Source organism: Cygnus olor, chromosome 5 (genome assembly GCF_009769625.2).
Source record: "Cygnus olor isolate bCygOlo1 chromosome 5, bCygOlo1.pri.v2, whole genome shotgun sequence".
Lineage (NCBI taxonomy): Eukaryota > Metazoa > Chordata > Aves > Anseriformes > Anatidae > Cygnus > Cygnus olor.
In genome coordinates, this window is record NC_049173.1 from 46,820,843 (window position 1) to 46,832,944 (window position 12,102).

General features: G+C 49.2%; 1 protein-coding gene across 15 annotated transcripts in view; it reads left to right on the forward strand.

Moving 5' to 3' along the window:
• Positions 1 to 12,102, forward strand: part of TSPAN4 (tetraspanin 4) — a 435,812-nt gene that overhangs the window by 217,437 nt on the left and 206,273 nt on the right. For 8 of the 15 annotated variants that reach the window (XR_005820749.1, XM_040560426.1, XM_040560419.1 and 5 more), the window contains one exon: positions 3,071 to 3,150. The exons of the other annotated variants lie outside the window; for them this stretch is intronic. Coding sequence is in view for 7 of the 8 variants with exons in the window: in XM_040560426.1 (XP_040416360.1) it covers positions 3,071 to 3,150 (80 nt within the window). In the remaining variant the exon portion in view is untranslated. The remainder of the gene's footprint in view (positions 1 to 3,070; positions 3,151 to 12,102) is intronic. 15 annotated transcript variants of the gene reach the window in all.

The following is a 12,102-nucleotide window of genomic DNA, read 5'->3' on the forward strand; positions in this document are numbered from 1 at the left end:
TGAAGGGGATGGATGGTGTTGCATGTGTAATCGTGAAAGTGAGATCATGGAGAAGAAATAGAAAGTGATGTTGAATTGCTAAAGCAAAAGCCTGATGCAAAGTGGTGTGAAAATACCTGTTAGTTTTGGGTCCAGAGGCATTATGCAACATGGGGAAGGAGGAAGGGAAGCTTTGGAGGTGAGGTGTAACAGGGAAAGAAGCAGCTGGGTTTGGAAAAAACATGGTGCACCAAAAGAGAAGCCAAAGGCGAGCAGCAGGACAAAGGAGCAAGGAAGGCAGCAGTGGTTTCAGCTGCGAGATCAAAAGAGGAAAGCTCAAGTAGATTTCTCCTTTACAGTTCCTATGTATTGCCCGGAGCTTGTCTGACACTGTCGGGGTGCTGCCTCTGCTCTCCCAGCGCTGGGGTTTCACCTGGAGCCTCCGGGGAGGCACCAGCCCTCCGCTCAGAGCAGAGGTGTTACCACATGGGTGGCAGCGTGCCACCAGAATCACAGCACACTGGGCCTCTGCTGGTGAGCAGGCCCAGCACTTGCTTTCTTGTGTCGAGGAATCGATACGGACTGGCCCCAGGACGGGAAGGTACAGATGCAACTGGGGAGAGGAAAAGGGGACAGAAAGCAGAGGTGAACAGAAGTCACGAGGCCTGGGCTGTGATTTTAGGCTCAGTCGTTACCAAAAGGTTACGTGTAAGCTCTGTCCACCTACCCCTCCAGTCACCTTTGGGGACGTAATGGCTCAGCGACATGATTCCTCTGAGCTTTGTTTTTCTTGGTTCTTGTAAATGTTGCTTTATCGCTGCTGGCCTGTAGCATCAGGAGACCGCAGCATCCCTCCTGTAAGGGCTTTAAAGGCTGATACGGGTCCCAGCGTGTCCCTGTCCCTTCCGTCCTCTCTCCTGTAGGGATGGGCAAAAGCTGAGCGCATCAGCCCTTTTCTTTTCCGTGTTCTTCGCCGTGCCCATGCAGGGTTTAAAAGAAGAGTAACCCCAGAGGTGTCTGATGGCAGGGTCCCAAATGACTCTGTTTCTAATCAGCTGTTGGTATTAGAGTCAGAAAGAAGAATGCCGATGACTGGAGAGGTCAGTTTTGCACACCTTCCTCATGTTTTTCTGTGTTGGTCTGAAAGAGACCTGCATTGTGTTGATGTTTATTGTTTGATATTTAGAAGCAGCATTTAGAAACTCATTGCCTTACCGCAGGCCTTGGCTTTACAAACGATTCCACCCATAGCAAGGACCGAGTGAGTTCTCCTGAGGACTGCTGAGTTCTTGCCATGAGGTGCAAGGGGGTGGCTTCCACTTCTTTGCTAGTCCAGATAGCAGCCCCAGCGAGCTGCTGTTGTGCCTCCAGATGCCTAGTTTGGTGTGAACGTGCTGAATTGGCCTCCGTGCTGTGCTTGCGGTACCATTGGCACCTGTGTTACATAGCAGTGACCGGCTCTGCCACAGTTTGAACACAATTTCTGTAGGCCAGACCGAGTTTTCTTTTATACCATTTAGCAGGGGGCTTTGTGCGTATGCATTTACAGACGGAGGGGGAGCCTGGAGGCAGAGCTGTTTGCTGCCAGAACAACAAATAGCACACTGGAAGCTCGGGGACGAGCCCCAACTCCTGGGGCCAGGCGGACTCCTTGCTGGGGACAGGGCCGGGACCTCACAGGGGCAGGAGGGGGACAGGCAGAAGTTGCTCCATGGCGGCCGTGGAGCATCTCTGCTGGGAGAGGCAGGGAAGCGAGGGGCAGAAAAGTTGCCAGGTGAAGTTTCTGGGGCAGACGGGACAGGAGGGCCGAGCCTTGTGTCTTGTGCTTCGTTCTTCCCCTACAAACCTCCCAGTTTATTGGAGTCAGTGAAGGAAACGAAGGGAAATAATTAGACCCGGTTCATAAATTAACGCAACTGGAGGGCGGCGTGCAGGGGTGAAGTACCCAGACTGTGTGCAGCCCCAGCTCCTTTCATTTCTCTTAATTTCTTAATTAACCCGCTGCCTGCACCTGCCTCGGGCCGTGCCCAGACTCCTGCTTTCGGCCCCCTCAGGGCCCGGCGGGGGTCGCCGAGCTCCGGGGGCGGGCAGGGCGCAGCCCCCAGGGGGGCTCGGCCCGGGGTCGGGGGGCTCGGACCAGGGCCGGGGGGCTCGGCCCGAGGGCTTGGGGCTCGGCCCGGGGTCTGGGGGCTCGGCCAGTCCGGGCCCGGAGCCTCCCTGCGGGGCTCGGGGCGGGGGCAGCGGGCGGAGGCGGGGCGGGGGCCGGGCTGTGAGGCGAGGGGCGGCGCTCGGCTGCGGCTCTCTCGGCTCCGAGGGGCCGGGGGGAGCCGGGGGGGGGAACTGAGGGGAGGCGGGGGGAGCCGGCCGGGGGTCCCCGCTCAGTGCCTGCCCTCGCCCGAGGCGCCGGGCGGCGGCCCCCCCCCCCCGCTGGTGTGCTGCGCGGCATGAGGAGCCGGGCTTTCGCCTGGCGCCCGCCATCCCGGCGAGACCCCGCTTGCTTTTTTTTAAAAATCGGGGCTTTGGGTACAGTATTTCTCTGTCTTGGGGTTCTTCTCCGGTAGCGGGAGGGGGTCCGGGGGGACAGCCGCGACACCGGAGGGAATGGTTACTCGCGCACAAGTCTCTCTCCCCAACTCGTGGCTGTGCCGGCTCCAGTTCGCCCAACTTTGCTGCGGTACAGCCCGCCTAACTCCTTGACAGGATGGCAGACAAAAGAACAGCTGGTGCAAAGCAATAGGGGATTCGTAGCAAGGAGGAGGAAAGGAAAGCGCAAACCTTCCACCCGCGCCGCCGCCGGTCGTCAGAGCAGCAGTCGCGCCGGGACCAGCCGAAGCCACCATGCGCAGGTCCAGCACCGATGAGTCGACATACCACAGGAGCCCTTCCCTGGACAGCAAGGATTACAGTTTCCCAAATGGCGCCTTCCGTCGCTACAGCAGCATGTATGGCGGCCAGTTTGGGGCAGCCAGCAACTCTTTTTTTGGATTCCATACCAACCCGGGCCCTAAGGCCACCAAGGCTAAGTACACGTCCCCCAAGGGAAACAAGTACGTTGTCTTTTACCTGGATCTCTCATTTATTTTTCTCCTAGAACTGAAGAGGTGCAGCATGGCTCACAACTGCCTGCAGTGTATCAAGTACCTAATGTTTGTCTTCAACCTTCTCTTCTGGGTGAGTACGCGTTCAAAACGGTGGGACGGTTGCGTTTATGTCTGCTTACTAAGGTGGAAAGAGAACTCGTTGCTGCTTTTAAACTCAAGTTTAAGCTTGGAAGCTGAGCAAGATGGTGCCTAGGCTGCCCTTTCTTTGGCCTTGTTAATTTGTGTGGACAACTTGCCAAGGGTGTTTTCTTCACCCTCTCATTTCTTGCTCTTCATCTTTGTTTCAAAACCATGCTACAAGGCAAGACAGTGCATTTATAGAGGTCGATTGCACAAATGCCTTAATTGCTTTGTTACAGTGAGGGCCATACACTCATTTTGTTGCTTTGATCTCTCATTTTTGCATTTGCTTGTCTCAAAAGTCATGCATGGTCTCAGAGAAGTCACTGAGACTGCTCGTGATTTTAAAGTTGAGCACATGCTCACGTCCACTGCCGTGTCAAGGATGGCACGCTCGGTGTGTCTCAGCGTCAGTGCCTGTATTGGGAACCTCCAGCTGATCGTCCTCTGTCCCAGTTGGTGATGGGTGCTGATGTTGCCATTCCCTCCTGGAGACCTGGCTCAGAGGGCTGGAGGGACACCCAGAGTCTGTCTCGCTTCTCTTGGGGCTGCAGCTCTGGGGTAGGGGCTTACCAAATCACTACAAGGCACGTGTGTGTCAGCAGGACACCACGATGGGACGGGACGTGTGGGTGTGCCTCAGTACGTCATTGTTCTGATAAACGAGGTGGCTATTGACAGCGGGGTGGTCAGGTGTTTCACTGCTGTGAAACTGAGCATAGGCTGCAGAAGGAGCTCAGCAAGGGGTGCAGGCTACAAATGCCATTTGTGTAAAAAAGGGGGTAGTGCAATCCCTCGAAGAGGGGAGTAAGTGAACTGTAGTCCAAAGTCACCCATTGAGGTTTGAGGATCTGCTGAGAGGTTCTCAGGAGGTGCTTTTGAACGTCCCGAGTGCTTTATTTACATGCTGAGGGAAGTAGGGGTGTCGGGAAGTGACACCGCTCTTGTCCTGGCCCTTCGGTAGGGGGGTGTCTGTTTGCAAATGTATGTTCTCGCGTCCTGGTTACTGATGCCCGGTGCTCTCACGAGTTGTCAGAGGTAAGCAGAGGGCTGAGAGTGAGATGTAAAAAGCTGTTCTCTAGTGTGCGCTGCTGTACAGCTGTTTAAAACCAGGCATGCTGCAGTGCTGGTGCATCAGAAAACACAAAGTGCAGGCAACTTTTGCTGGCCTGAGTCATAGCAAGGAGCGAGGGTGTGATAAACTACTGCCAGCCCCCTGAACTGGCACGCTGCTACCCCGAGCCATGCGATACAAGGAGGATGCTCGCTTTACACCCTAGGTAGGCTGGTAGGAGGAGTGTTGATCAGACTGCCGTCTGTCTTTCAGATTGGATGCTGGTTGCTTCTGGGTTTCTAAATATCATCTATATATCCTAGCTTACTCCAGAGCCTTCCGAAAAAGACAAAAAGCATTAGTTTTCTTGCCCTTTTAAGCCTTGTGCCTCTACCGCCTGTCCCTGCTCAAAATTACAGCACAGTCAGCTAGTTCAAGTATATGTTGGAGAAATGCAATCGGATGCTGGCATGAATTGCTCTTCTCAGGACTACACATGGCACTGCATTCTGATTCCTTTTACAATACTCATCTTCCACTGAAGCATATGCACGCGGTGCAGGCAGGTAGTGCTGCAAGTAAGTGTGCTACTTACAATGGGAAGATCACACACAATAGTTTATCTTTGGCTCCCTTTTCAGTAAGGGAGCCGTAATCTTTTAAGAGAGAAGGAGAGGTTTTTGGCTTTCCCTTGGAATCACCAAAGCTATTCTCAAATGCCTGGAGGGAGAGAAAAGACAGGTCCCAAAAAGAGAGAATAACCATATGTGAACTTGCTTGTTGGTGAACCGAGGCGTACAAGCAGGGGAGTGGGTGGTGTCAAATACTGCAGCACGATTTCTGTTTTGTTTCCCTTTCGCATGCTACCTGCACAGCAGGAGTGATTGATGATGATCATGTCCAAATGAGGTTTGCACAGCGTGTAGTTATAATAGATGCAGCTTTTCACCTTCTTACACTGGAGAAAGTAACTCAAAAGAGATTATTTTTAAAAGTACTGGTTTAAGCTGACCTATCTTTCGTAAAAGAAGAAATAATCTGTTTTTAATGATGAAAAATCTTTGAATGATTACAGGTTGTTGAGGGTGTTGTTTTGTTTTTCAAGTTGGTGTCCATTATCTGTCATCTTTTACTTTCTGTGAAATTAAAGGAGAAGCATCTCTGCCAGAAGACAGGATTTTTCTTTGCTTACATGCTTGCTGAAGTTTTGCTGTTTTATTCTGCTTCCTCCACCCTTCTCTAGGTAGTTGGTTATCGACATACAATACAAAGTAGGAAGAGAAATTTTTTTTTCCCCATGGTTTGACCTCAAAATAGAAATTGCAGAGTTATTTCCGTGTATAAAGTACAGTCGTTACATTAAATGAATTAAATGACTATTATAGATCATTCCTGCTTTTTATTCCGTTTTGAGAACATGCTTTGATTTCCCTTTTCACAAAGCATACTTCTGTTTTCTTCCTCCTGTTCCTATTCATTAACTCCAGTCCATTTTGTGCACCTCTTCAGCCTATTCCCCAGCACTTCCAGCTATCTTTCCCACAGCGGGGCAGCAAAATAGTCCTCAGCCCTATGCAACTCCCATGGGCTTGGTGCTGCGTTTCCGAGGAAAAGACCCTTCCTTGTAAGTCTGGGGAATCTATAGGAAGCAAAATCTCAGAGACCTTGATTTTAAATGTTCCTGGCAAGCTTTATTGGATTAGGTGCTGCACTCCCGCTGTAAAATTTTTACAAGCTGTCATATTACTGTGAAAATAGAGCAAATTTCTCCTCCCCTTTTGGAGTGTTGAAGGGAACACAGAGCTCTTTCATGAGTGTCAGAGGCCGAGGTGCCTTGTCAGTGTTGGTGCCGAATCTGTCCGTTGGTACAGCAGCCCAGCAGCTATTAACGTGGAGCGAGGATCTGAGAGTCCTAGAATTGCTCTTTTCTCCATGAAGAGTCCTGCAGAAATTACTCACGGTGCATTTGCGCCTACCCTCGGGTATTAAGGTGCTGGAACGTGGACAAAACATTATTAGACAGCAGCGCTGCCGCTCTGATGGGAATTGCCATTCAGAGGCTGTTTCCTGGAGGGCTGCCAGCTGCGGAGCTGCCGCCCTTGCATCACTGCATTGGTTTGTAAGCTCTGGAATAACTTTTGTCAGCTGATACACAATACTTGCTTGACTTCATTCATTTCTATGGACTTCGATTTTCTTTTGTTGAGTTGCTGAAACCCTTGAGACTAAAGATCGCCTCCGATGATAGCAAAGCAGAATATTTTTATTTCCTAATGAAATATCTGTATTTCGCTGTGAAATACCCAGGGAAGAACATTTGTTTTCCACATTGAGTCTTCCAAATATCCAGAGATTCTTTATGACAGTCAGCAAAATGAACTATATTTTTTTTCCAATGCTCTGCTTGCCTTCTCTTTTTATTTTTTTCCTGGTGAAAAGGGGTAGGATATATCCTAAGGGCTGTGAGAGTGCCGTAGAAAGAAAAATGTCATCTCCCTAATCCCTCCTAGTTTATGCCAGCATTCCTACTTTCTTTGACTTGTAACTCCCAAATCGCCAAGACTCAAAAACTGCAATGCACAGAACTACACCCGTGTTTCCAGTGGCTCTTGCTTTCCTTGGAGATCCTGTGCTAGAGAAGACTAGCTGAATTGGTAGCAACTTGCCCCGCCAAGAAGTGAGTACCTATACTGACCTTTCAGATAATGCTCTAGCCAACAGAGAAATTCAGTGAAGCACAGAATTTGCAAAATGCTGTTGTAGAAGATTGGCCTACAGAGAGGAGACAGCAACAAAAAGAAAGGGTGCAAAGAAGTTTGATCTTAATAAACTTTTCGTTCCTCATTTCTATGCACATCTCCTTTCCATCGTTAATGAACACTAGTGCCATATGCTCTGTACAGAAGTCCAAGTGTTCAAAATGGCATGTGAAGATGTTCTCCCATTCCAGCAGGTAGGCTTTATTGGAAAGAAGGAGTAATGAAAATGAGAAGTCCCTCGTTACGGGCAGTTTTCCTTCCTTGGACTTCAAGTGGCTGCAGGTATCTCACAGAAGAGCTGTGTCTGTGCTGGCAGTACTGGAGGGCTGCAGTACCAGCGCAGTGTGCAGGGCGGCACGTGCTCGGAGCAGCAGGAGGAAGGAACAGCTTGATCTGGAAGTGCTCCTGGGGCACTGGCCGGCCCTTGAGCCATCCTGGCCAAGTGCGGCCAGAGGGTGGAGGCAGAGGGGTGTCCCGCCATGTCTCTGCACCTCGTTGGGAAACCATCTGCCGAGGAGGGCTGGCAGCTGAGCACCCAAAGGCCAGGGAGCTGGGTGAGAGGAGCAGCCAACTGTTGGATTGGATTCCTTGTCCTTCATCGGCAGCCTCCATCCTGCCTCAGTCACCTGAAGGAGATTGATGGCTGAAGCAGCCGGCGACGCTACAGACTGTTAGCGGCTGAGGACAGCGATCATTTTGTAGTTTTACTTGGCTGCAGTCTTAAGTTAGTGGAAAAACATTAGCAGCAGAGCGGGGAGGCATTTTAGCAGCCATCCCCCATGGGCGAGGGCTGGCGGAGCGGGGACGAGGCGCGCATGTGCTGCTCGCGTGGTGCTCTGTGGTTTCTGACAGGCAGAAAACTAAGTAAAGAGCAGTGCAGGCTGTACTCCTAGGCAGTGAATATGTGGGAAGTTTACCACAGAATGCCATTTTTTTTTCTAGCTACCTCCCAGCCTCTGATTCTCCTTTGTTATTTACCTCCTCCAGGAACTGCTCAGTCTCTGACTGACATCTTATCTCTGCCTCTGACTTTGCGAAGGCTCTCTGAGGATGTATTTTTAAGGAGCATTGCTTTTAAAGATAGGAAAGTCATTTGATATGGGAATTACAGGCTTCAGAAAATGGCAATGCCGTGTGAGGCAGAACTATTGAGAACGGATATTAAGTGAGAGAGAGAGATGATTGTATTACCTGATGTCTGATTTATATGAGCAGCAATTAAAGCTTTTTCTGTAGCGGTGCCATTCATACTGTCTCTTTCCTGTATGGATTCTGATGTCTAATAGGGGTTGAGGATCATGCTGGAGCCTTATCTCCCAGTGAAGGCATTGCCAAGGGCTGCATTTGCTACCTAAATGTCTATCTTCTGAAAACCTTTAGGAAGTTAATGACTTTGAAAGGGTACGTATCTGTCAAATCAGGCTGACGGTGACAAATGGACTCGCTAGTTATTTGTAGGATGCACAGCCAACACAGTTCTATTTCATAATCTTCTTTTCCTTAGGAAACCAGGCTAGGAAGGCTCTTAATAGAGCAGAAAAAAATTGCCTTAAAGTTGACGGTATATTAGATACCGTCTTCAAATTGCCTGCTGTGGGCCAGTTTCTGCTTCTGTTACTCATGACAGAGTAGCTTCATTGCTTCAGGTGGGTTTGCTGACATACTGATACGTTTTTTGGCCACGAGTATTGGCAAGAACTAAGCACCTAGCCTTATAAGATTTGCTGTCAGATACATCTACTGTATCTAATTCAGGCTTCTCACTCTTAGTGCAAAGAACTGAGGAAGCCTCCAGTGGATAAACCCACAGGACACAGCACGTTGCAGGTGTGGGGAAACTGGCCTTTTGAAAGCAGTGAGTGAAATGGCTGCAAACATTATTCCCTCTTCTGGACGATGACAGATATTAAATCTAGTGCAGCCAATATTTGGAACTATACAGACAAAAGCAAAAGGCGGATGAGATCATTGCCATCGTTCTCAGTTTGTCTCCAGACACTACTGTTTTGAACATGGTAGCTATTAATACTGCTGGGTGATTTTTAAATTTGAATCCCAACTTTTTGCTGAGACAGCAAATCCGTGTAACTTACTATGTGAATAATATAAAGTATGTATTTAAGATACATAAAGACACTTCTTTCTGTTATTAATAGCATGAAGCGAGCACTGCTAGGTCAAAAAGGAAATGTGGAGTTGGATGGAATGAATGCTCATGCATTCTCACGCTTGTGAAAATTGGAGATGGTAAATTGTATTTCTTAGCACTGTCCTGTAATTGTTTCTCCAGGAAATGTTAAACCATCGCAAGACGCAACAGAAGTAAATGAAATTGAAATTGCAGTCTGTAATTAGACTGTCATACTGTAACGCATCTTAAATCTGTCTTCAATAGGGAAACTAACACCCTCCAAAAAACCCTCCCAACCTGCTTCAAGTGTGAACTCATGCAGAGGTTTGTAATTTAACACGATTCAGCTGAGACTTGCTCTGGAGATGCCAGACAATTGAAATGGTCATTTAGATGAGACAGAAAGTTGATGTACAAGGACAAAGGACCAGAATGACCTGGTCTTGTAAGTTTATTGTATATAGGCTTTCAAGACTTTCATTATTTTTTTTGTCTTTCTTTTCCAAATTGCTGATACAGCCCTTTTTGTTCTTCTCTTGACCCACAGTACCTTTGTTTCTTCTCAACTGCAATCACAGCAGTGCGGCAGCAGCCGTTGCTCTGTGTTATCGTATTCCTGGGGTGCCTCTGAGCTGTACGCTTTAGGGCTGGCTCTGAGTCCAGACCAGCTTGATCTATCCTGGCATATTGTATTATAGTATGGCTTTGTCTACCCTTGGTTCTGCTCTGCGTGTTATGCCCTACCTAATTATCTGCTCTCCTCACAAGCATCTTCATGTTCTCACCCCAGTCCATACTCCACAGGAGAATCCCTGTGATTAGAGCTCCCTTTTCCTCTCCAGCTGTAGTTTGTGACTTCCTTTTTGAATTTACATCATCTGCTGTGCTGCTGGTAAACGCTGCACCTGATGACCACGGGAGGACAAAGCAGTGATTTACCAGCGCTGATTGTGCTTAATGGATACATTCATCGTGAACACTGATTAATCTGTGCTGGCTCTAATTTCTTGTTCTTCCTCCTCCAGCACCCCGTGCTCACGTGTTTCATTCACCTGTCTGTTACAGGAGGCATCCAGGGAGGAACTTTGTTTTCTGTACGTTATTCCTGGCTCTATCTCTGGGGCCTTGGATGCTGCAGAGGCCCCTGGGTGTAACATAGGGTGGGAGCTCTCTCTCTCTGCTGGTTGTCATTAGTAGATGGATGTTCTGCAGGTAAAATTGCCAAGTGTCTGCTTACACTCCATTCAGGCAGGCAGCAGCCCTTCCTCTGAGCCTAATAGGATTTAGTTTGGAAAGCAGAACTGTGCTGTGGGGTCAGGAAACCAAGCAGCTGCCTGTCCTTCCCGCAGAGGGCGGTCCACACTTCACTCTTCCATACGAAGTTCACTTTTTTTTTTTCCTGCGTGGCTTTTCGTTGTCACCGTTGCCAACTTCAGCGATCAAACAGCCGGCGCGAGGTGGAATACTTAGAATTAAAGAACTTAAGTCTCTTATTTAAAACAGGCTTAGCACTTAGGAGCAGAAATCTCATTGACTTAATGAATGGCTATGTGGCAGGGCTACGGTGGGATTACAAAGCCTTTACGTAGCTGCAGTAACACCAGCAAAATTGTGCTTGTGCCAGGAAAGCTGCTTGTGTTCGGAGCGCTGCTGTAGTGGCCAAAAGTCCTTCTGCTAGTGTTAGTAGTTCCCTTGCTGGGGGCTTTGCTGGTATAACATGCTGGCAGTTTCCTTCTAGCCCCCGAGGATTCAGAAAAGCAGCGTTCTCTGTGCTGCCATCGGACAGGACTGGATCCAGACGGGTGAAAGGGAGTCAGGCAAGGGGAGGGAACGGGACTTGGTTGCTCTCTTTTGCTATGGAGGATGTTGGGAGGGATTCATTGATGGGAATTTTACAGAATCACAGTCATCTAGGTTGGAAGAGACCTCCAAGATCACCTAGTCCAACCTCTGACCTAACACTAACAAGTCCTCCACTAAACCAGGAGGTCTAGTTTGGGTTTGGTCTAGTTTTTTCCACTTGGAACTTTTTGGCGTTTTTGCATGTCAGTCTTGGAACTGTGCCTCAGAGGTTTCCCCACGTTGAATGTTGGCTCTGGGAAGTGAGGTTTTGTTGTTGCCCAGGGGGTGGAGGCTTAAACTGTGCAACAGCACTAGGGGCACAACCAACGGAGCTGAGAGCAAGGCGCTTCCCCTGGGAGCAGAAAGGAGCCCGGAGAGCTTCATCTCCAAGAGAAGGTAGCAGCTGGTGGCTGCTGTGGCAAGATGAGATAGTGGTTCCAGGCTGGTTTGTACCTCCTCCTTCCCTGCAGTGGAGGAAAAGACAGCACGGGTTCCTCGGTGGGCTCCCAAACTGCCAGAGAAAATCAGACGCGGACATTTGATCAGTGTGGAAAATGAAGTGGTATTGGAAAGGTATTCCTTATGTTTTTAAGATGAGGAGGGATCCCTTCTGTTGCCTGTCAGACTGAACAGCCAGAGGATTGCATCCAGTCATTTCTGCAGTGGATGGCAAGGGCTTTCCCTGGTAAGCAAGTAAACTCCTCAGGGCCCAGTGAAACCTGCAGCAGAACGCCTTCCTTTTGCTGCCAGTTGTTTTGGCCTGGTCGCCACACAGTATTTCAAGAGCGAGCACGGAGCTGGGTGCTTGGTGAGGCTGTTCTCTCCCTTCTCTGCAAGCCCCAGGACCTGATACCTTTGTGATGCAGCCCTTGGAAAGGCAGATCCGATGGCTTCCCCCACAGAAGACTGTTTGGCTCTCTTGAACATCTGGATTTTTCTCTAGGTTGTCTTAGTACGGAGCATGTCCGTGACATTGCTTTTTATTCCCTCAGTATTCACCACTGGCCATTTTTAAGGTATGTACTGGCTGAGATGGACGTAGGGCTCTTGTATAAACCGTAAAACAGAGCTCTGGTTTGTCATGGAACCACTTAAGCATCCAGAAAAAAATGTTGC